The 26517-nt window shown below is 39.0% G+C and overlaps 1 protein-coding gene across 1 annotated transcript in view; it reads left to right on the top strand.

Moving 5' to 3' along the window:
• Positions 1 to 21510, top strand: part of LOC114664065 (brain and acute leukemia cytoplasmic protein-like) — a 126879-nt gene extending 105369 nt beyond the window's left edge. Inside the window, exon 3 of the mRNA XM_028818043.2 lies at positions 20913 to 21510. Coding sequence (XP_028673876.1) covers positions 20913 to 21054 — 142 coding nt within the window. The 3' untranslated portion in view covers positions 21055 to 21510. The remainder of the gene's footprint in view (positions 1 to 20912) is intronic.
• Positions 21511 to 26517: the final 5007 nt, after the last annotated feature.

Here is a 26517-nt window from a genome sequence, read left to right as displayed (position 1 = left end):
GCTACCGACCAATACAGCTCCTAATCACATGGACAGAGAGGGCGAAACACTTCCGGGTCAAGGACTATAAAAGGACTATGGGAAATCCCAGACGTCGAGCTGAGCTGGGTGGAAGGGTGGCAACGCGTCTGGGAGAGGAGGATTGGTTTATTGATTGATTATTGTTTATTTATATGAGTATTGTGGAGTGTAGGGTGCTTTGGGCACAGTTTATTGATAAAATAAAGTCATATTGGACTTTTATCTGGTGTCTGACGTCTGGTCTGAGGGTACAAGAGGACGACCGTGCCTCAATCTTTCACACTGCTCAATACTGATAACTTGCAACACCAAATTGGTTGGAGGAGCTCGTTAAGCCTTGAATTTCATAGACAGATGTGTCCAATCATGAGAAAAGGTATTTAAGGTGGTCAATTGCAATGTTGTGCTTCCCTTTGACTCTCCTTTGAAGAGTGACAGCATGGGATCCTCAAAGCAACTCTCAAAAGATCTGAAAACAAAGATTGTTGAGTATCATGGTTTAGGGGAAGGCTACAAAAAGCTATCTCAGAGGTCTAAACTGTCAGTTTCAACTGTAAGGAATGTAATCAGGAAATGGAAGGCCACAGGCACAGTTGCTGTTAAACCCAGCAGGTCTGGCAGGCCAAGAAAAATACGGGAGTGGCATATGCGCAGGATTGTGAGAATGGTTACAGACAACCCACAGATCACCTCTAAAGACCTGCAAGAACATCTTGCTGCAGATGGTGTATCTGTACATCGTTATACAATTCAATTTGCACAAAGAACATCCGTATGGCAGGGTGATGAGAAAGAAGCCCTTTCTGCACTCACGCCACAAACAGAGTCGCTTGTTGTATGTAAATGCTCATTTAGACAAGCCAGATTCATTTTGGAACAAAGTGCTTTGGACTGATGAGACAAAAATTGAGTTATTTGGTGATAACAAAAAGCGCTTTGCATGGCGGAAGAAGAACACCACATTCCAAGAAAAACACCTGCTACCTACTGTCAAATTTGGTGGAGGTTCCATCATGCTGTGGGGCTGTGTGGCTAGTTCAGGGACTGGGGCCCTTGTTAAAGTCGAGGGTCGGATGAATTCAACCCAATATCAACAAATTCTTCAGGATAATGTTCAAGCAACAGTCACAAAGTTGAAGTTACGCAGGGGTTGGATATTCCAACAAGACAATGACCCAAAACACAGTTCGAAATCTACAAAGGCATTCATGCAGAGGGAGAAGTACAATGTTCTGGAACGGCTGTCACAGTCCCCTGACTTGAATATCATTGAAAATCTATGGGATGATTTGAAGCAGGCTGTCCGTGCTCGGCAGCAATCAAATTTAACTGAACTGGAGAGATTTTGTATGGATTAATGGTCAAAAATACCTCCATCCAGAATCCAGACACTCATCAAAGGCTACAGGAGGCGTCTAGAGGCTGTTATATTTGCAAAAGGAGGCTACTAAGTATTGATGTAATATCTGTGTTGGGGTGCCCAAATTTATGCACCTGTCTAATTTTGTTATGATACATATTGCATATTTTCTGTTAATCCAATAAACTTAATGTCACTGCTGAAATACTACTGTTTCCATAAGGCATGTCATATATTAAAAGGAAGTTGCTACTTTGAAAGCTCAGCCAATGATAAACAAAAATCCAAAGAATAAAGAGGGGTTCCCAAACTTTTTCATATGACTGTATATATATATATATATATATATATATATATATATATATATATATATATATATATATATATATATATATCATATTCATGGCATTCGTAGTCTGAATCACAATCTGATTGTATGGTGGTTACCTACCAGGTAACGCTTGTAGTTGGTCAGCAAGTCGGCTAACATCCACCACGGTGCCCTCTTTCAGTTGCGAGAAGCAGATCATAGAATGGTTGAGCCCAGAATTATGGCAAAACACGTGTCGCGTAATCTTTGCATTATTTGACAGTAAAAACTATTTTCAACCATATATATATATATATATATATACATATATATTGTGGAGTAAAGCCTGGACACAGACAGGTTGGACATCGTTTGAATCACCCAACACATGCTTTATTTACAAATATATACAATAAAGTGCCACACAACCCCAAAACTCCCCCAAAGTCCAGGCCTTTCCAAATGCCTTCTTCACCGCCTCCACTCCTCTACACCAAGATCTATTTGTCTCCTCTCCCGACTCCAGCCACTGAACGGAGGGAGGCGGCCCCTTTTATAATCACCCGGATGTGCTCCAGGTGCCTCCCGATAATCTTCTGCCAGCACTCCCCAGTGTGGCAGAAGTACTGGCTGCGCACCCGGAAGCACTTCGGGTGTCCCTGGTCGCCTTCCCCCCAGCACTTCCAGGTGTGGCGAAAGTGCTGAGGACCAAGGCTCTTCAAGCATTGGGGCGCCCCCTGGTGGTGACCATTGGCCCCTATAGGGTTGAGCTTCCAAGCTCAATTCCTGTGGTCCCCAAAACCACCAGGGCGGTTGCCCCCTTGTGGTCTGGAGGAGGCGTAATCCCTCCTCCAGTCCTTCTGGGCATCCTGGCTGGGTGCCACCCCCAGCCGCTTGCCACAATATATATATATACTATATATCTTGCTTCGCTCGCCAGTCACTTTGTGTCTCTGCAGCTGGTGTTGTGAAGAGGGGGAGCTGAATGCACCCCAAGAAGATATGGTCGCTCCTCCGAAACCCCCTCTTAAACGGTGATACAATGGGAAACAAATATTTTTATTTTTTACCACCTCTTTGCTTGATCAGGTGCTGGCTTGCTGCTGCTGCTGCGGCACATTTAAAAGCCTATATAGCAGCTGTCCTACTCTTTGTGTTTTATTTCTGGCCCCAGGCGTGGTTAAATCTTTTGGCACAAAGTCCCGTCTTGCTAAACCTGAGTTCTTGATATTTTTTAGTTTATAATTTACTAAAAATGGAATAAGAATCTGAAAATCTCACAACATCACATTAAAGTTCAATAAATTCTGAAAAGAATGATACCAAACATATATATGTAGGTTTTAAAATAAGCCTGATTTAAAGCATGACAGAAAACGTGACATGAAAATGTCACCTTTGCATTTTTAGGCTTAGGATTTTATATATAGAGAGTAGAAATATATATATATATATATATATCCAGTAAATATTCATGTAGATATATTTCCATAATCCAAGCACCTGAAATAGTAACTGTATGAGCCAATCCTGCAGTGTTTAATGTTAACGTTAGAATTGCTTAATTTCAATAATAGAATTTCATTTTCTCACAGCTACTTAGAATATGCTATAGTCTTCTACCCCCGTAAGTTAACATGATATAGAACTTCCTTTGCTTGATGTAAGAACTGAGTGTTAATTAAGCCAGTTAGGAAATAGTCTTATTGCTAGCATGAACTGTTAGACAAGTTTACAAGTAGGAGATGGCATAACGTGCTTAACGTGCCTAAAGTACAACTATATGATTGAACTTAGAGAAATGAAACAAGATAAATAAGCCTTAAACAAAACATTTCTTAAAGAAGAACTTTTCCTTTCTTTAATATCAATTTTGTATCTATCTCATTTTTTGTGTGAACTGTTTTGCTTTGAATTTTACTAAAAATTTTAAACACAAAGATATTTGGTCTGTGGAATTATCTGGAACACACGTCACACTGGTGCCTGAATCATCCTATGAAGCAAACTAAAAGCTGCAGAACTTTGGTAATTTGGGACAAATGCAGCTACAGTAATGTTTTAATGAATAACAATAATGTTCTAATTTTCTAATAGTAACATCATCATAATAATTGTTGTTCTAGATATCTTCCATTAATGCATCTATTCATGAATTACTGCTATAGAAATAATAGTAAAAATAATATTAATGATAATCCATCCATCTTTTTTAATCCTCTTATCCAGGGCAGAGTCACTGGACAGCAGGAGCACATCCTAGAAATCGGATGCCAAGTAGGGACAGCACCCAGACATGGCATGGTGCCAGTCCATGGCAAGGCAAACATAATACCACTCCCCCCACACACACACACACCCGCCACCTAAATTTAATCAGATTGAGGTTTAGTAAGTTTAGTACAGATGCTTTAGCACAGGCAGAGTGGCAGAACTGTTATTCCTGCCTCACAGCACCAGATTCTGCATTGAGTCTGCATGCTATTCCTGTGTATTTAGAAACTGATTGCTATTAGTGAGTATCAGTGAGTTTTTACTCAAAAACATTGTTCTTAGTTTTCTTTATTACAATGTCCTCAGAAAAATGAACTCATTATGCATTAAAATTCAATATTTGCTTTGTGGTGCTTCAGTTTGCACTGCCTTTTTCATTTTTGCAGTATTTTTTTGGCATGTTTGCACATTATATGGCATAAGTTGTTATAACTCTAGTCACAGCTAACGCAAGAGGAGGAGCAAGAAAGAAACATATCTTTACCTTAAGCAGTTACTACCAAGAATCTGTGATTAATTGCATTATTTCCTGTTTACTTTTTTAGTCACAAGTATGCTTTAGAAACGCGGAAGCCACATTTTCTTAAATTGAAATAGATATACTCAGTAAGTTTTAAGGCTTTTCTTTAAAATGGGATTTTATCTCCATTAAAAATGCAAGAGCAAGCAAGTTGCTTTTTTATTTATAAAATATTCTTCATTTTTGAATGTAGTTTCTTGTGGTAAACTAATATGGCAATGGAGCTCATTGTCCAGGCATCAAGGTGGGTGGTGAGAAGTGAGCAGTTGGAGAGTGGGCCACATCTTCCCCCAGTAAGGGCATCCATGGATGACATTGCCATTATAATAACTACACTAAGTTCCTATTGGAGAAACTCCAGGAAAACGTCAAATGGGCACAAATTGAAATTAATGCTGCCAAGTCTCACAGTATTTCCCTTACTGAAGGGCGGGTTACTAATGAAAAGGTCAGCATAAATGGGGTGCTACTACTCACTAGACTGGAGAAGTCCGTTAAGAGCCTGGGTTGATGGTATAATGCAGTCTTGAAAGACACTGAACATATTCAGTAGCTTAGGCAAGAAATAACCAAGGGCCACAAACAAATTAACAATGCTGCTCTTCCAGGGAAGCTAAAATTGTGGTGTTTTTAATTCGGTCTGCTTTCTTGACTCATGCAGCTAATCACAATCTATGAAATTTGAAGCCAATCTAACACAAGTCAACAAATTAGAGAGGGTGTTGAATGATCAAGTAGGGAAGAGGCTTAGCCTACCAGGATACATCAGCAGCATGGGGCTGGAATTGGAGGCTTTTCATTAGTAATCTCCTACCAGGTAGAAGAGTATAAAAGTGCCAAAGCAAGGGTAGAAATGACAATGAATCTTGTAAGAGCCTCTGCACCAATCCTAGTAACAAAGCGGAAATGGACTCTAGCTGCAGCAGTAATAGATGCAAAATCTGCCCTCAAACATAGAGACCTTGTGGGCTATTTCCAACAAGCGAGAGAAGGATTTGGCCATGGTACAACAAAATCTGGCAAAAGGTGAATCCAGCCTGTCCCTTTTGTGGATGTCCTGCAAAGCACATCTTGGTTGGGTATAAGACCAGCCTAACACAATGGGGATGCACAACGTGATGAGGGATATGGCAGCTAAAACTAAAGACAGAAAAACGATAATGACATTCAATGCCTAGACAACCTTTCCACATCTAACAGCATCATTCAGAAAGAAAGGGGAGAAACACAGTACATACCTCTGTCACCAAGAACCATGCCCAATAAACATAGTCAGAGACCTGAAAATTTGTATGGACTTAGGCCAGAGACTCATCTTCCCAACAGAAATTTCTAAGACCAACTTGAGCCTGAACATAATGTCCTGGTCTAAATCCTGTCAGAGTGTCTTCACCAAAGAACTTTCAGTCCCATGGAAGGAGGCCTACAAACGGAAAAAGCTGTGTTATTCGAATCTCACAGCAGAAACTAAAGATTATGCCTGGAATGTGAACATTCGCTCCATGCATGTGGGATGTAGAGGCTTTGTAGCTCCTTCCACTATAAGTCTCTTTAAACAGCTAGGGATCAGGCCCAAAGGAAACCGGTAAAAGAATTTTCTGATGCTGTCGAAAAGTGCAGTCATTGGTTATGGTTAAAGAGAGTAGACACCATCTGAGCTGCAGAAAAAATAGGATCCCCATAGACTCTAACCCAGATCTTATCAACCTGTGGTGAGCGTGCCTCAGCAAAGGGTGTCATGTGATTGAAAGGCCAAAACACCCAGGGATACCGAGGATCACAACTGAAGATGGATCTTAAGGGTGTCTACCCCAAGTAGCATTCAATAGAATCCCACTCAAGTCAACTTCAGTGCAGAGTGTCAGGGATTATACCATAGAGTCATATAAATAAATTAAAAAAATAGTTATATACAGGTAAAATTCCGTTACAACAAATATCGTTACAACAAACGTTTCATTACAACAAAGTATTTTTACGGTCCTGACAGTTTCCCCATAAGACAAAGTCTATAAAAATCTTGTTATTATGAAATAATAGCAGATACTTCCATTATAACGAAGTGCCCAAAAGACCTTGAATCATGAACGAATGAATCATTCACAGAGCAGTTTGTTCTGTGGTCGCAGCTCAGATGTGCACAATGATACCCGAACATTGTAAATGTTTCTCTTTCTTTGAACTATCCCCATAATGTTTTTTTTTTGCTGTGTTTGTTTTCTGTTTTTGTCAGGGATACATTTTACTTATTCACTGTCACCCTCCTATAGAAATGGCAGACGTGAAAAAACGACATTTTTGCAGCTCTCGATTCTGACAAAAAGAAAAAAAAATGTTGGCAGTGAATTCGGAATTTCGCCATCAACACTGTCAACTTTCTTGAAAGACCAAGCAAAAATAGAAAAATATCAGGTTGCAAACCTTGAGCCTCAGCGCAAACGTATGCGAACTGCTGCATTTGAAGACGTTGAAAAAGCAGTTTTTATGTGGTTCAGTGATGCTTGTTCAAGAAACATTGCTAATAGTGGGCCACTCATTCAAGAAAAAACAAAGTCACTGTCTGTCTCTTGGACCACAAAGATTTTTCTGCCAGCAGGGGTGGGCTAATTCGCTTTCGGGATTGTTTTGGAATTGCAGCCAAAGCAATCTGTGTAGAAGAATCTGCAGTTCCAATTGAAAAAGCAAACAAATGCTTGCGGGGGGAAATCAGGAAAATCATTTCAGCTTATGAACCTGAAGACATCTACAATGCTGATGAGACTAGAATCTTCTATCAGCTGCTGCCGCTTTGCACTTTACCACACAAAGGTGATCTGTGCCGAGGAGGAAAAAAAAAATTAAATAAAGGTTGACAGTTCTACTTTGCCGCAATTCAACTGGCAGCCGCAAAGTTATTCCTCTCATCATTGGCAAGTCGACCAATCCTGTCTGTTTTAAGTGCGTTACATTCCTTCCCTGCGAGTATAAAGCAAACCAGTGAGCTTGGATGACGCAAGACATTTTGGTAAACTGGCTGTGACAACTTGACAAGGATATTGTGACGCGTGAGTCCCTGTCTTGCACCCCAAAACACGAGGCTCAGTCTCAATACTTTAGCAAAACCAGTTTTATTCACCTTGAAACAGGAAGAGCACAGTTATTTATTGCAGCGGAATCTGCCACTCTCCTATACACAAACACAGCAGTCAGGCAGGGTCAGAGCCAGGTCAGTGGCCAAGTTATACTGTTCCCTGCATTTATAATGTTCCTTGTATCACGCACTGACGACAGGCGCTTATAGCGCAATCTCGATTGGCTCGGCACTGTAAGCCTGTGGTTGCCCAGCAATGGACATGCAATCTTCCACAGACTCGGCAATCAGCTTCGGGATGCATTTTGGGAATCCCAAAACAGTTCAGAAACCTCACAATATGAAGAAGAGCAAAAGGAAGATTCTGCTACTGATTGATAACTGTGCTGCCCACAGCATGCTTCCAAATTCAGATAATGTTCGCGTTGAGTTCCTCCCACCCAACTTCACGGCAGTGCTTCATCCATTGGATTTGGGCATCATTCGCACCCTGAAAGTGTATTATCGCAAGGAAATGCTGAGAAAAATTCTCGTCAGCATAACTTGTACACAAGATGAGAGGAAAATTAACTTGAAGGAAGCTATTGAAATGATTGCAAACGCCTGGACGCAAGTTAAAGAAAGCGCAATAGCGACAAATACAGAATCTCATTACTATTAAATTTTCATTTCAACGAAATATTTTTTAGGTCCCTGGCACTTTGTTGTAATGGACTTTTACCTGTATAATATGATTGTGAAGAAGTAACTTCAACTTGAAAAACATCAGACTCATCCTTTTTTTAATTGAATTTATTAAAAGCAAGTAACATTCCATACAAACAAGCAAACTTAACAAAACGAAATTCAATTCAACCCCCACCCAAGAGAAATAGAAGAAGGCCAACAGCCAAAGTAAACCTTACGAGTAGAAAAGAGGGAAGAGAATCCTTTTCACCAATATGAAAGCTTATTCTAAAATGTTATTGATTAGATCCTGCCAGGTTTTAAAAAAGTTTTGAACAGATCCTCTAAATGAGAATTTGTTTTTTTCCAATTTCAAATACTATGTAACATCAGTTACCCACTGGTTTAAAAGAGGTGGGTTAGGATTCTTCCAGTTGAGTAAGATAAGTCTACGAGCTAATACAATTACAGTTTGTTTGTCCTTCTCGACTTTAAGACCATCTGGGACTACACCAAACACAGCTCTTAGTGGGTTAGGAGGGATTGTGACATCCAACGCTGTCTGATAGGCACTTCAAAATTTTGGTCAAGAATGATGTTAATTTGGTGCAGGCCCAAAACATGTGGCCTAGAGAGGCTAGAGCTCAATTGCATCATTCACAGGTTGGATCATGCCATGGAAACATTTTGGACAATATTAAATGAGACAGATGTGATTGACAATAGATTTTAAGTTGAATAATTGTATGCTTTGTGCATATGGAGCTGTGCATTGCTGCCTTCCACTCCTTTTCTGAGATATTGAGTAAGAGATCCTTTTCCCACTGTACTCAGGGATCTTTGAAAGGAAGGTATTTTAAAATATATTTATATATTATATAAATGCTATCTGAGTCCTCAAGACTGATTAATATTTATGAACAGAAATAGGTGAGGAAAATTGGGCAGATTTTGTTTAGCAAAGTCTCTAATTTGGAAATAGTGGAAAAATTGTTTTGATGGGAAGCTAAATTTGGAGTGCAATTGTTCATAGGATGAAAATACAGTATCTGTGTACAAATCTGTAAGTGATTTAAACCATATGTTTTCCAAACATTACAAACTGTTTAAGTGGTTGTGGTTATTATGTAGAGGTGCCACCGATAAAAGCTTCTCTGATTTGAAGGGCTTCCTGCATTGGTTCCATATTCTGAGTGAATGAAGCACAAATGGGTTGTTAGGGTATTGATGATAACTTGTATTTGCTAGGGCACAAAGCAAGGAATATACAAAAGTAATGCAGGATTTTATTTCTATTGCGGAACAAGCCTCTGTGTGTTCATCTATTTGGGTCAATGTCCAGGTTTTTATAGCTTGTATGTTTGCTGCTCAGTAATAAAACTAAAAGTTAGGTAGAGCCATGCCAACTTCTGCTTTAGATAATTGTACGGTTGCTGTTTAGATGCATGGATGTTTTGAATTTCATATAAATGAGGTTATGATTTAATCTGATTTCTTAAAAAATGATTTGTTAATGTATATGGGGATGCTTTGAAATAGAAAAAGAAGCTTAGGAAGGATATTCATCTTGACAGTGTTCAGTTTTCCTGCTAAAAAAGTGAGATGGAGGGTAGATCATCAGTGCACGCCTTGTTTACGTTTTTCCATGCAGACAGCAAAATTTTGTTGAAAAGGAACTTTATGTTTACTTGTGATGTTTACCCCTCTGTATTTAAACTGATCTGCAATGATAAAAGGGAAGGAGCCCAATCTAATATTATGTACTAGAGAGTTCACTGGAAAAAGTACACTTTTATTCAAATTAATTTTGAGTCCAGATATCTTTTGAAATTCTGTTAAGTGCTGTTAGGACTGTAGGCACAATATTTTGTGGGTCAGATATATACACTACCATATCATCTGCATATAATTATATTCTCTGATTATCCCCTTTATCTAAAAAACATTTCGAAAGTGAACAGCCAATAGCTCAATGGCGATTGCAAATAGCAGTGGTGACGGGGACATCCATGTCTAGTACCACGTTCTAGTCTGAAGTAGTCTGAAATAATGTTGTTATTACAAACTGAAGCTTCTGGAGTGGTATACAGTAGTTTGATCCATGCACAAATATTTGGGCCAAACCCAGATTTGTGCAATGTAGTGAAAAGGTAGTCCAGTTCAACCATATTGTATGCTTTTTCTACATAGATAATACGATCTTTAAGCAAACAAAGATTAAAGTGTTTAAAATTATGAAAGGTATTAGTACAGTGGATCAAGGCTGTTACTTTAAAATTAGTTCAATAAGAACACAAGGGCACAGTTGGAAATTGTTCAGGGTAAATTTTGCACAAACATTAGGAACTTTTTCTTCACACAGTGACTTATAGATACAATTGAATAAGAAAATCACTTGATGTTATTAGAAAATAATTTTACTATTTGAAGACTTTTCAAAAGGTGACATCAGGAAAAATAAGCGGTAATGAAAGTTCATTTATAAACACAACCAGAATTTACTCCTGGCATCAGGCCCTCCTGACAGCAACTAAGCAACGTTGTAAAAAAGTTAATAAATCAAGGGATAGGTAGGCCAGCATTACATCCTACAGCTAACAAACCCATGATGACAATGAACAGATAACCCTTTATCCAATTACTGTATGTTGTTTACCTTGTATTATGAATATATATAGGAAATAAGCACACTGAAAAACCATGCTTATACAAGTTTAAAAGACATAACACTGAAACAGCAAAACCCAAATGACAAGTTCACAATACAAAAGAAATATGTACAGAAACAGCAAAACCAAAATAATAACAAAATCCATGGGGTTACATTAAAATCCAAATCAACAACAGACACAGGAATAATATCAATGTTTCTCCCTCAGTCAACGGGCAAAACCTCCTTTCAGCAAAGGAGATGAATGTAGTCCTTGGCATTATTGTCTTCAAGAAATTCTGTCAGAAAGTATTTCAAATGAAGAACCTCAGAAACCCATTCCTTTTTCTTCAGTATAGATCAGACCACTTAAATGGCGCCAAAGCTTATTTTCCCTTCTTACCCAAAGCAAAAAATTGATCTTCAGGTCATTCCACCCTCCATTTCCCCTCCATTTCATAAAACTCCCTAGGTCTCTTTCACCCTGGTGGTTATTTCATCCATCTATTATCCAACCCGCTATATCCTAACTACAGGGTCACGGGGTCTGCTGGAGCCAATCCCAGCCAACACAGGGTGCAAGGCAGGAAACAAACCCCGGGCAGGGCACCAGCCCACTGCAGCGCACACACACATACCCTGGTGATTATTGCTCAGCTTTATGTAGTTCCCCAGTCTCCTAAAGGACACGTCCCCTTCTTATTTTATTTATCCTGAAGCAGCGAAACTGTTATTATTTAAATAGCTTACATTAATTAAGACCCTCCTGACTCATCACTACATAGACACACACAGCTCCAATTGCATCTTCAAGTTTGCTAAGTAAAGTTTCAGACCATTTCTGGACTGAGCACTGTTACATAGTGCTGTTGATGGGAAATGGGATTCACAAAATCCTTTACTTCCATCTTGCCTTTCATGGTAACACAGTGGATGCTGGGATTTTTTTGGGAAAAGATGGAAGAATGTGGAAGTTGCTTCCTTAACTATCTTAAACAGGGTAATGCACTCCAGAAACAATTACGGACAATACAATAACAATTTATTTTTGTATAGCCTAAAATCACTCAAGGAGTGACTCAATGGGCTTTAACAGGCCCTGCCTTTTGATAGCCCCCAGCCTTGACTCTCTAAGAAGACAAGGAAAAACTCCCAAAAAATACCCTTGTAGGAAAAAGTAGAAGAAACCTTGGGAAAGGCAGTTCAAAGAGAGACCCCTTTCCAGGTAGGCTGGGTGTGCAGTGGGTGTCAGAAAAAGGGGCTTAATACAATACAATACACAGAACAGAACAGAACACAAGTAATCCTCAATACAATATAATAGTGCAATAGAAATATTACAAGTACAGAGCAGAATTCAAAAGTAGATGGTATTGCATAATACGATTTGGAATTGTTTGGAATCCTGGCAATCTCGGCCATTAAACTGCCTCTCCCTATTGGCCATTCCACAGCTGAGTCAGCGCTGGGCCAGCCAATCCAATGAAAGGACTCCTCTGCCCCACAATTCCTGCGATCCTCCATCAGGGATGACTTTATCTTAGGCAGGCAAAACAACTTAGCAGCAGGGCAGTGGCACCAAGTGGAGTACAGAGAAGAGAAACAGAATAGGTGAGGGTTAGTAACAAATTATACTGGGAGATTCACTCGAAAGAGGCCCCGAATATTTTGTTATAACTCCTGTTAGGATGAAGCAACTGAACCAAAAAAATATGCTATATTCCTTGACATTTGTGTAATCGATTGCAATACACGTGATGCTGGAATTGGTTTCTGTTTTCAGCCAGACACATTTCGATGTGGCACTCCATGTTCATGAACATATCGGCAAGCGTCTCAGGGGGAATAACATCAATTTCATGTTAAATGTTTTCCTTCAAATCTTCCACTGTGTGAGGCTTGTTCCAATAGAGTTTTCTTTGAGCATACGCCAAAGGAAGAATTCTGGTGGTGTCAGACCCAGTGGCCAAAGCCCCTTTGAAATTACCCTGTTGCAAAAGAAGGACTCAATTTCTGCCATGCTCCTTACCAATGTGTGACACATTGCTCCATCTTTCTGGAAGTAACCTACTGTTAACTCACAATCATCTAGTTGATTCTGACATCGCTTAAATGAATTGGTGATCCTATAGGTTCACACCATGAAGATGAGTTGGTCAATACTGTACACCACCATCCTGATGAGAAGTCCAGTGACTGAGTGAAGGGTTACGGGTGGTATGCTCCCAGAAGTTGTAAACAGAGGATAAATGTTGCAACGCCTGTCCGGCGCCTACCTTATTGCTCCAACGCAGGGGCATCCCAACTAGTTTGAAGCTCCATATACTAAGGAGCACATTGCACATTGTTTTGTTTCGTTCTCCCTGTAACTATCATATTTCTTGTGCTTTAGTAGTAATGACTAACAACAGAGATTCAGTATGTACAGTTAATCAGCAGCTTTAGTCAGGATATGCTAAACTGAAGTAGTGAGTCTTCAGCTGGGGTTTGAACATTGGGAGCAAAGGGGCATCTCTTATAGTAGCAGGCAGACCATTCCACAGTTTACGGGCCCTGTAACTAAAAGCTCGACCTCCCATTGTTATTTTATTAATCCTTGGAATCATAAGCAGACAAGCATCTTGAGATCTTAATGTATGTTCTAATTTGTAAGTCATAATAAGTTCAAAAAAGTAAGCCAGACCTTGGTCATTTAAGGCTTTATATGTTAAAAGGATTTTGAAATCTGCCCTAAACTTAACCGGGAGACAGTGTAAGGATTTCAGAACTGGAGTTATGTGTTTGTATTTTCTTGTTCTTGTAATAATTCTTGCAGCAGCATTTTGGATTAACTGGAAGCTGCATAAAGAACAGTTTGAACATCCAGTGAACATAGCATTGCAGCAGTCAATCCTACTAGAAGTAAATGCATGAATTATTATTATTTATAAAAACGCCTTAATTTCCCAACATTTTTAAGATGTAACAAACATGATTTAGACAACTTTGTAATGTGTGCTTTAAATGACATGCTAGAGTCAAAGATAACTCCTAGATTGCGGGCTGATTCAGTAAAATTACTGGTGATTCCCACTGAGTTAAATGATGACAAAATACTGTTGCAATCAGCATGATTCCCTCCAATAATTAACATCTCTGTTTTATCTGTGTTTAAAGATAGGTAGTTCTCATCCATCCACTCCTTTAATTCAATAACACAACTAATTAAAGATAACATCGAAGAAACTTTATTTGTTCTAAAAGAAAGGTATAACTGGGTGTCATCTGTGTACAAGTGAAAATTAACATTATGTTTTCTAATGATAGATCCCAGTGGAAGCATCTAAAGTGAAAACAGTAAAGGTCCCAGTACTGAACCTTGCAGAATACCTTCTCTCAGTTCTGTGTATAATGATGGAGTACTGTCAGCACCTTTCTGTACATACTGGAATCGATTTGATAAATAACAGCTGTGGCCCACCAGGCTGGCACCGCCAGCTGAACCTGACACAGACACGTGTGGGACACAAGTTCAATGCACACTTGGTTTATTTTTTCTTTTCCCCTTGTGCGAAACGCCTTCCCCATTCCCCACAAGTATAACACAGTTCAAGCACAGCACAATACTACAAGTCTCTTTCTTCACTCTTTTCCTTCTCCTTCAAGCTTCTTCGCTCCTCCTCCCAACTCTGGCTCCCCGAGTAATGGCTGCTGGCTCCTTTTATAACGCACCCGGAAGTGCTCCAGGTGCTTGATTACTCGTTTCCGGCAGGACTGCCGGGTGTTGCGGAAGAACTGCCCAAAAGGGCTCAGCAGCTACTGTTGCAGCACCACCTGGTGGCAGATCCCAGCAGGGCTGCACTACACTCCAACTCCCATGAAGCTCTGCGGGAGTCTGAGGCACCGCTGCAACCCAAGGGGGTTCACATCTACCATCCCAGGGGAGGTAAACGCTCTGGCCATGCTTGCTCCCTCGGTCCTCCCAGTGTAGAGGCGTCCCAGCCAGGTAAGAGCCCCAGCTGCACGCTACACAGATAAACCAGGCAAGGACAGTGTCTGTAAGCCCAACATCATTTTCAAGCCTATGCAGTAAAATAGAATAGTCAATGGTGCCAAACACTGCACTTAAGTCTAACATGATTACAGCGGAGTTTCCTTCATCAGAGGATATCAGAATGTTGTTTACAATGCATCTTAGTGCCGTTTCTGTACTACGACCAATGAGGAACCCAGACTGGAATTTCTCAAATAAATTGTGATCCATAATGTGTGACTGAAGCTGATTGGTGACTACTTTTTCAAGTGTTTAAGAGAGAGAAGGTAAATTTGAAATTGAGTCTATAATTATTAAGTATATGTGGGTCTAGGTCTGACTTTTTAAGTAATGGTTTCATGATTGACACTTGTAGTGCATCAGGTACTGTGCCATGCAATAATGAACTATTAATAATGTTAAGAACTGGCACTGCAAGAACATCCATTGTGCTTTTTGCTAGTTTTGTTGGCGCTGGATCTAGGGAACAAGTAGCAGGTTTCATTTTAGAAATTAAAGTCAAGATTTCCTGCTGTGTTACAGGATTACAATTTCTTAAGTGTTGAAGGCAATGTGAGACAGGGACTGCCAAACTAGTATGCGGTTTGCACTTTGATGCTGAGATCTGGGATCTTATGTTTTTAATTTTCTCATTTAAGAAGTTCATACGGTAAAGTCTGAACTCCTAATGTCTGTTCTAAATCTGTCTGTTGGTATTTTGCACTGTAGATCTGAATTCCCATCTGTAAAATTAGCCACTGTTCTAAACAGTACCCAAGGATTTTTATTATTGCTATCTATTATTTTAGAATAGTAGTCTGAGCAAGCTTTAAATAGAACTTTTTTTATATTTTTTAACACTCTCTGTCCATGCAATTTGAAAGACCTGCAGCTTTGTTGCTCTCCATCTGCGCTCCAGTTTTCGACACTCTAATTTAAATGATCAAGTGTTTTCATTAAACCAGGGAGAGTTTCTATGTACTTTGATCACTTTTATTTTAAGGGGAGCCACTGCGTCCAGAGCATCTCTCAAGGTCACATTATAATGTGATGTTAGCTGATCTAAATTATTTTCCACGTTTACATTTGACGAACTTCCCTATCTTTATGAATAGCAGCTTCATAAAAATTTGCATATATGTCTTTTAATATCCTTGTTCATCTTACACACAACAATAAAGCTGAATTTTCACATACATTAAAATGAATCATGACTATATAGCCACACACAGCTCCAATTACATCATCAAGTTTACTGATTACACAACAGTTGACCATTTAATGCAGAGACAACAACATTGACAATGACTGACTTCAAGAAAGTATCTGCCCTGACTACATCACAATTTGTATCAATGGCTGTCTGTGGAGATTGTACAGATTGCCAAGTTGCTCGGTGCACACTTAAGACCTCACATGGTCTAACACCACTTAACTAAAAAGGCCCTCCATCTCCCATTCTCACCACATTTTTATAGAGGCATCATCAAGAGTGTTTTGCACAGCAATTCCAGCATGTCCATAGAGAATAGTGGGTTCAGCCAAAAGTATTATCAGGGGTGCCTCTCCCTTCTCTGAAAGACACATTGTTTAAACACTGTGTATTCAATACTTGCTGAATAGTGCAAGATCACGCTCACCCCTTTCATGGATTTTTTCATGGATTCTTCATTCTTTTGTGATCTAGAAAAAGCTACTACAGCCTCAGATCTGCCAGGTTGTGTGATAGATTTCTGTGAAACTTTCATTTAATGAGTCTCTGTGAAATAATAGTAGTAATTGTATTGATTTATTGCATATTTCGCATGTGATGTGAAATGATGTAATGTGAATTTCCCCTTGGGATTAATAAAGTATCTATCTATTTAAATAGTATGTTGCATGGTATTGCTTGTATGTGCACACTGTGGTATAGCGGGTCCACGGCTTCAAAAAAAAAGGGCCAGGTTTTAAATCCGTATAACCGTGTCATTCTCCGTGAGCGCGATTGCACGACCACTGGGAGTTAAATGATGTAATTGGAGCGAGTCACACCTGCACGTGTGGGTGCGATCATTCTCAATTGCTTCATTGGCTTCCTGCTGCGTGTGATTAAGGCACTGTGCCCATGGAGGCACGGGTGGATGTATATATATACAGGTTGGCACCAGGAAAGAGGGGATAGATGAATTGAGAAATGAGAGATGGATCGAAGAAAAGAGGAAGATAAAGGAGGTTAAAGGACGGGAAAGAGCAGTCTTAGCAGGAGGATCTGGCCACCTGGAAGGAGGAGCAGAATGAGGTAGGGCCCCGCGAAGGAGCATTTGGTTGTGGCGCTCTAGGGGCTAGTCCACTCCACTGAATGTTCAGGTGAGTGGGGTGAGCAAGGCAGGTGTCCTCCTGAGGGATCTAAGGAGTGACTACGTGAGCACGAAAGAAGAAGGGAGGAGTGCCAGCCTTGGGCAGTCTGGCCGTGATGTCCTTAAGGCAGCCAAGACGGAGGTCGGACGAAAGAAGCTTGTTGCTGTTGGGTCTCCACCGGCTATGCGAGTTATGGGTGAGCCGGGGAGAATGAGAGAAGGAGGTGTGCTAAGATCGTGAAGAGTGAGACTGCATTTTTAACCTCGGATTTTAAAGGATTTATTTATTGTTTTTATCCCCACTGAACACTTGTTTTTATGGATTATTTATTGAAACCGTGATGCACTGCACTTCCTGTTTTGACACAACTGTTTGTTTTAATGAAAGCACTTTGGCACTTTTGCAATATCCACCGGCTTCATTAGAGAATTGTCCTCATTTGTCAGCTCATCTCGGTGACATTACTGACAGTGCTGGGTTCAAGAGCTCCCAGAAGTCAGATGGGAGCATGGAGCAAACCTGCATCATCACACACACTGTTTTGTCTTATTTGCATTATGTGATCACAGTGTGCCCTGAGCTTCATCATTTCTGCTCTCTGTATGCCTGTATATTGTTGATGACAATTATGTTCACTTTGACTATTCACATTTGAGATGGATGGCCAGGGATTGTGCCCTGTCCAGAAGCCTGGGAGAGCAGGGGACCAAGGAAAGGGCAAGCCATTCCCCGGGACAGGAAAGGACAGCCACCCTGGGTTACATTGGGGCCACGAGCATGGGGCTGTAACACTCAAGCCTGTTGGTTTACGTGGCCACTAACAGGGGCCGCTGGAATAATTCCAGAGCCGTGGTCTGCAGCACTTCCACCACACCCGGGAGTGCTGCTGGGACTTAATTGAGGAACACCTGGAGTACATCCGGGTGTGGTATAAAAGGGGCCACCTCACTCCACTCGGGGAGCCAGAGTCGGGTGGAGAGGACAGAGCTTGCAGGAGAGGAGTGGAGGCGGTGAAGAAAAGAAAAGAAAACAAAGACAAAGGATAAGCACTGAGTTATTGAGAGTAATTGTGGTTGCATTGTATGTTGCAGGAAAAGTAAAATAAACAGTGCGTATTTGGGGACATTCTGAGTCCATCTGTCTGTGTCCGGGGGTCATTGTTTTCAGCATCATGGCTTCAAAAAAGATTGTGAAATAGTTGGAAAAGTCCAAGAAAATATGAATGTTGACTTACATTTGAATGTAAAACTTCAAGTGGTAAAGCATCGGTAAACAGTTTTATTAATATCTGATCGAGGACAATGACTGATCTGGGGACAGGGAACACTTATAAAACTTTCCATTTAAATTATTGGTAATTTGGCACTCACATTACAACTGTTCACCTTAATAAAGGGTTTTCAAGAATGGATTAGCTTAATAAAGCTTGAGAAACCTGTAACTTCTTCTAGAATGACAGATGTTAGAAGGCTTTCTTGTTCTTTTTGTTTACAGTTTGCTGTTGGCCCAGAAGTCTTGTCTTTTAGGAATTGCCCTAATCATGGATTTCTGAGTGATATGCACCTCACTGCCAGCATCTGTTATTTTGAAACATGAGGCACTGGCCGAGGCAATGAGTGCTGAATATCTAACAGTAGAAGACCTATGACAAATACTTGTGAAGTCAGAAGAATGCATCTCCAATGCAAAAGCATTTCTGATACAAGCACTCTAAAAGCCATTATATTGAGCTAATAGATCTGTCCTGAAACCAAGTAATTTATGTTTTTCTATGCAGACTAGGGGTGCTGCACCTTGATGTGGCACTCTTTGTAATGGATAATATGACTTTGGATGTGATATTCCACTTTTTTATTATACTGTAGCTTTTTCAGAGTGAAGTAATGGTGGCCATTTGTTCTTTTCTTGTGAGTCTAGTGAAGCATCAAGTCCATCTGTGTTCAACAGTCTGAAGGCTATTGTTCTACTGTATAGGAACAGTGCCACAGAAGAGTGACACTCTGCACTTTCTAATTCGCTAATAGTATCTACATTTTCAGAAAAAGGACACTTTACTTTTCTGAAATAAGGCAACTTCCACAACAAACCCTCTGTGATGTGAATAGATGGACTTTATTGAGATATTATGCTGGCGTGTTAGTGGACTAAATTAATCTGAATGTCTGAAAGACAAACTTGGGGGCAGATAGAATAATCCCACCTTGAGCAGGTTTCCATAAGTAACCATTGAATAAAGGAAGTGGTAATTTGCAGCGGCTTGTGCTACATGCATCATTGCCTTTGGCTCAGTTATTGATTTCTCAGTTACATGCCTGTTCTGTGATGAAAAAGACAGATTCTGTTTTATTGTTACGTTTTCTGTTTTCAGATTCAATATCTTTTAAATAATATTTTAGACTATGTTTAATGTCCTCTCTTTCTCTATTAATAGCTTTTTCTTTATGTATTGTATTGTTGTGTGTAAAGCTAAAAGCCTGTATGAAAGACAGCTAAAGTTATTACTGGTCAAGCAAAAGTGGCTATATATATATATATATATAAAACTTGTAAAAAAAAAAATCACATCAGGTAAGAACTTTGATTTAAAAAAAATGTTAGTAGAATTAGGGGAACCTTTTTATTATTTAGAAATATTAATTTTTGATTTATTTAATCTGATTCATTTTTGTCTAGTATTGTTTAACTTGAAGAGCATATAATTGATTTTGTGAGTCCTTCTGTTCCTATTTACACTGGCCACTACAATATTATCATATTTACCATATTTAAGGCACTAAGGAATCTTTTGGTAATGATATATTTGTTCTGAACAAAACATATTGTATGATTTAATGTGGTAGACAAAGAAATGAGTCTTTCAGAAGCAATTAAAACATGGATTTACTGTTTAATACCTCAAAATGTACAAATCAATTATAATTAGTCCTCAATTAGTACTATTGTAATTGTTGGCTATCTAATCAGTGTTCCAGATGAATAACAAACATAATGTTACATCTAACTTCCTTAAATACGTGGATTAAATCCCAAGAATCATACTGACAAAAAGCTGATGCTTTAATGCAGACATCTCACTGGTAAAAGTGGACGTTGTGATTCAGCAGCAGAATCTACAAGGTGGAAATGTAGGAGGAAGCTTAATAGTATAAGTAAGTTATATCCAATTTTTATTCTATTTAATTTATAAAAAAAAATCAAAGCAGTCTGTAATTTGCATATATTTTCTACCATGTCTTAGTTACTCTGAGATATCAAAAATGCTTAGTTATCATTAGTTTAAATTGAACATGGTAAGCTACACAGAATGGAGAACCTGCAATACACAAGCATAGTCTCAGAAATATTTGCTGAAATTTGATATAATGTATTATATCGAAGGTCATTTGAGAGCCTAACTGAACGGCTGATGAAGTCAGCAAAGTGGGGATGATCAGTCACAGGAGGCTATGTCTTAGTATGCCTGGTTGAGAGGTCAACTAAAGCACGTTCATCATGAAAATGATGCTTCCTCACTAAAACTAGGCTAAATCAGGAACTGTTCTGGAAGCTGATTTTTCCTTCTGTTAATATGGAAATGTGTTCTAAATGTGGAGTATTATTATGTTCAAATAACTATAGTAGTTACCCCAAAACCATAAATGACTGGAGTATCAATGTTTTGTACCACTCTTTTGTTTTTTATTTGACAGGTCAACAGTGCATCAAGAGAAGTCTCAAGCCAGGAAGTCAATAACAATCCTGCAGAAAACATCTGGAACGGCAACACAAACAGAAAGACTTCAGAGAAATATGTCACTTAAAAATGGCAGCAAAGTCCCTGCAAAGAACTGAGGGTTGTAAGGATCACCCCTTTCCTTAAAATTAATGAAAATCAATTTAGGATAGGAAGAGCAAAATATGAGTTCTGTATTGTTGCTCTGTCTTTGGTGATGCTTCGGCCATTTTTATATTTTACATCTCTTTTTAAGGAAATTAAAAATGAGCTAAACAGAAGCATACGGATGAAAGACTGTAAATACAGCCAATGATTAGAAGAACAGCTAGTAAGTAGTAAGAGCTGAGTGCCTTCAGGAGTCACAACAGGAATGAGGCTTCGGTAACATCCCGCAAACCTGGGACCTGTGAGAACAGTTTTGGAGATGCCAAAGTACCAAATTACTTATATAACCTTAAAAGATTCGAAGATACTTAAAATATTGTAAATAATCATTTTCTTTCATAAATTAATTAATGTAATATGATATATGTTTCTGTAATATAAAAAAAGACATTTTTTATGTATATGTTTATATATATATATATATATATATATATATATATATATACTGTATGTATAGCGAGAGAGAACTAAGGTAAGTCAAAAGCATCCGTCTTTTTCAAAAGTCTCTGAGAGTATTACAGCAATTAAACAATCACGCACCTCTTTGCCAAAGCCATGTCATGGCCATGTTCAGTGTTGTCAGCAGCAGTTAACTTACATTGTTCATCAGAGACACTCATGTAACCATTCTTGAACTTTTCATTCCATTAGTTGACATATTGCTGAGGTATATAATTCTTTAGATACTGTGTTGAAGATCAACAATGGTCAATTCAGTTCAATTAATTTTCACCAGAACAACTACAGAAGTAACAAAGAAACATAGAGTAGCTGTTTAATAATACAGTAAGTAGTTTTATATGTGTATTGATGAATAAGAGCAACATGTGTCAGAATGCACAATGTGAAAATAGTCACCTTCAACTGGACCTGTATTCTCAAAAGTTCTAGAATTTTAAAGGTAGCTATGACCATCAAATATTCCATCAAGTCAAGTTAGAAATGTGCCGATGCTGTGCTGAAAACTCTGGGGCTGAAACACTATTTCAGTGTGATTTCCATAAACTTTGTACATCTGAATTATACCTTTTGTTTCTTTGTCGTTTATCTGAACCCACTTTTCCCAGGGCACAAGACAAGAGCACTACCTGAGTAGCATACCGATTCTTATGCAAACACAGTCACCTTAATGTAATAAAATAATTTACAAAGCTATGATTTCTTTTGTTTTCTTTGTGTTCAAAGTGCTAGTATTAGGCCTCCTTTTGTGGAGACTGGTCTCTGTTCAAACCTGCAGGAGGCAGCACATTCAAACACACAGATATTGTGTTTTGATCAACAAATGCTAGGAGTGATTTCCATTTTTAATACTCCATGATGTCACGTTTCTTTTCTCAACATGTCATGCTGCAAATTCTCTTGTGTTTTACTGCCAGATTCCAGTAAATGTAGACACTATTCACGCTTACATGCTAGTTTGGCACTGAATATACTAATTCATCCATCTATATTCTGAATTTGCTTATTCAATTTTTAGGACTGTAGAGCACTGGGGCCTAATCCTGAAATTACACATTCCAAAACAGAGCAGACTTTCAATAGCATCCATGTTAGCTCAAACCAACCCACAAAGAACTACCAGTTAACTTAATATGAATGATTTTTGCATATGGAAGAAAGCTGGAGTACCTAAAGAAAACCCATACAGAAAATACAAACTACACAGACAGCTACTCTGCTGGAACTGAAATTCAGACCCATAGAATTAAGGAACAGACGGATTATCTGCTACTTCACCATGTACTGCAAATATGATCCTAGCCAATAAGCCACTTATTGACTGAAAGTAAAGTTTAAACAAAAACGTCACTTATCTGTTGATACAATGATTGTCAGTTCTAGTCCTTTGCATTTTCTATAATTTAGGAACAGTGGTTATTTTTTTTTTTGACATTTATGTTTTTGCTGTTGAAAATCAGCGCTCAAACTATACAGTATAGAGCATACTCATGTTTAACATCTTCAACAACTCAATGATAACACTACTGAGCTTATTTGGTGACATTTTACTTTAGGTATCCATTGTAAAGCAAGCAATTAATTATTAGACTTTTGCAATATGTCACTGTCATTAATGGTATTTTTATCACGTTAAAGACACTTGTTATATATTTTGTAACATGTGAACTGTTACAAGCAGCTTACAAGAGATAACTAAAGTTTTACTGCTTTTTCTTTGTTTTGTACTGGAGTCTGCAAACCAAATATCACAGTAAATACTGCATGAAAAGAAGTGCAAGATATTTTCATAGGTAAAATTGCTAAAATCTTAACAATATACTGTGTTTTAATTCTTTTCCTCCTTGACCGTATAACAGACAGGAATCATGGCAGCATTGACTGTTCCACCTTTTGTTCAGTATCCAAGCTTTAATGTTACTGCTATGAATCACCTTTTCACTCAGCCATTAAATATGTAAGTTGATTCTGAATAGTAAAATTCATCCCATGTAATATTAATTAACTCTGTTCATTAGTATCTTAAATGTTTTGTTATTGTGCTTAGAAATCCAATATAGAGTATGTAAGCATGTTTAAAAAATTAATAAAAAAAAATGCTTCCTCCATGTTCCTACCTTCATTTTTCACTCTTGTTTCCTGTATATTTATTTTTTTTCTTCATGTTTTTATTTTCTGCCAGTATTATGATAAACACATACAGTATACTATGTTATGTCTGAACAGTTAGGACTGTGGTTTACTTGGAAGTTGTCAGTACAGGGCAAAACAATGAATTTCAATAAATCCTGATCATCAGAACAAATGAAACAAAGCAGTGACGCTGACATCAAAGGAATATCTTATTAGACCTGTTGATGATTGAGATCTGAAACTATAAAATGCTAATTCTTCTCTCATTTTCATAGAACCAATTTAGTAAATCACTTGTAAAGTGACTTTAGCAGGAACAGCTATGAAGAGGATGAAAAATGGAAAAGCCATTGGTCCAGATGACATACCTTTGGAAGCATGGAGGTGTTTAGGAGAGATGGCAGTGGAGTTTTTTAAACAGATTGTTTAATGCAATCTTGGAAAGTGAGAGGATGCCTGAGGAGTGGAGAAGAAGTGTACTGGTGCCAACATTTAAGAATAAGGGGGGATGTGCAGGACTGTAGTAACTATAGGGGGATAAAATTGATGAGCACAGCATGAAGTTATGGGAAGGAGTAGTGGAAGCTAGGTTAAGAAGTGAGGTGATGATTAGTGAGCAGCAGTATGGTTTCATGCCAAGAAAGAGCACCACAGATGCAATGTTTGCACTGAAGGTGTTGATGGAAAAGTATAGAGAAGGCCGCAAGGAATTGCATTGCATCTTTGTTGACCTGGAGAAAGCATATGACAGGGTGCCTCGAGAGGAGTTGTGGTATTGTATGAGGAAGTCGGGAGTGGCAGAGAAGTACATAAAAGTTGTAGAGGATATGTACGAGGGAAGTGTGACAGTGGTGAGGTCTGCAGTAGGAATGATGGATGTATTAAAGTTGGAGGTGGGATTACATCAGGGATTGGCTCTGAGCCCTTTCTTATTTGCAATGGTGATGGACAGGTTGACAGATGAGATTAGACAGCAGTCCCCTTGGACTATGATGTTTGCTGATGACACTGTGATCTGTAGTGAGAGTAGGGAGCAGGTTGAGAAGACCCTGGAGAGGTGGAGATATGCTCTAGAGAGGAGAGGAATTAAAGTCAGTAGGAACAAGACAGAATACATGTGTGTAAATGAGAGGGAGGTCAGTGGAGTGGTGAGGATGCAGGGAGTAGAGTTGGCGAAGGTCGATGAGTTTAAATACTTGGGATCAACAGTACAGAGTAATGGGGATTGTGGAAGAGAGGTGAAAAAGAGAGTGCAGGCAGGGTGGAATGGGTGGAGAAGAGCGTCAGGAGTGATTTGTGACAGACGGGTATCAGCAAGAGTGAAAGGGAAGGTCTACAGGGCGGTAGTGAGACCAGCTATGTTGTATGGATTGGAGACTGTGGCACTGACTAGAAAGCAAGAGACAGAGCTGGAGGTGGCAGAGTTAAAGATGTTAAGATTTGCACTGGGTGTGACGAGGATGGATAGGATTAGAAAGGAGTACATTAGAGGATCAGCTCAAGTTGGACGGTTGGGAGACAAAGTCAGAGAGGAGAGATTGCATGGGTTTGGACATGTGCAGAGGAGAGATGCTGGGTATATTGGGAGAAGGATGCTAAGGATAGAGCTGCCAGGGAAGAGGAAAAGACGAAGGCCTAAGCGAAGGTTTATGGATATGGTGAGAGAGGATATGCAGGTGAGGGGTGTAACAGAACAAGATGCAGAGGACAGGAAGATATGGAAGATGATCCGCTGTGGCAACCCCTAACGGGAGCAGCCAAAGAAGAAGAAGATGATATTAGTACTTCTTACTTATGTTAGTATTTTTAAAGCTCACTTAGTGCTATCTAAAGGCTCTTTTAAAAGAATTTTTAAAAAATATTTCATAACAGAACAACCATTAGTAAATTAGTAGAAATGGCTCCTTTTGGAAACAATGTAGTGTTTTTTTGAGGGTTTTCTTTGAGGACAGAACATTATTTTGGTACAGAAGTGAAAGATTTGAGGTGTTGGACATTACAATATATTTTAATGTAATATTGTGGTTTTATAAGTCACTATACACATTACTGAAGTACACTCAAAGATAGTTTTGGATAGCCCCAAACTTCTGTCCTTGCAGAAGTGTAATGCATTAGTGTACAGACATCATATTTTAATTTCTCTTTGAGAAGCATGAAGATAATTGTGTTTAACCTCAACCTATGATTACATTATTGCTACATACAGTATGTACTATTAAGGGACTTAGTTTTTTATTTTTATCAGATGGTCACTTTATTTTAACAACAAGCAATGTAAAATACCTGTTTGCACTTTACCCTCAGATCACATTCTATTTGTTTATCAAGAAGAACTGAAAATTTGTAATAACTGTACAGTTCAGCAGGCTAAAATAAGACAGTGAGACACACATAAACACATTCATCATTCATACACACTACAGGTGCTCTCATTTGTTCCCCTATGGATTGGACTGGTGGGACATTAGCATTTTCCTGTTGAATCTACACAATGGCTGTAAATGCTGGGGTCTTTGGCACATGTTGTCCCAGTAGCATGCAAGGTGTTGCCAATGGTTTACCCTGCTCCTCAAGAAGGAGCTGTCTCCTATGACACGTTTTCTGTTCCAGTCTCAGTTAAAGGTTGTCCAGATGACAAAAGTATTTTTTTCTGAGATGTTCAATATGTTGAAAAAATTGCCTGTAGCTAGTATCCAGCGTAATGTTTTTCTTTTGCAGCTGTAGCAAGTCAACAGCTGGTCTAAATTCTCCAGTCCTTTTCTAGCATTGTAGTCCATCATCATTTCTGGCCATGGAATCTCCTATCCCTGTGCAGATCA

This window comes from Erpetoichthys calabaricus, chromosome 13 (genome assembly GCF_900747795.2).
Source record: "Erpetoichthys calabaricus chromosome 13, fErpCal1.3, whole genome shotgun sequence".
Lineage (NCBI taxonomy): Eukaryota > Metazoa > Chordata > Cladistia > Polypteriformes > Polypteridae > Erpetoichthys > Erpetoichthys calabaricus.
This window is presented reverse-complemented; position numbering and strand designations above follow the sequence as displayed.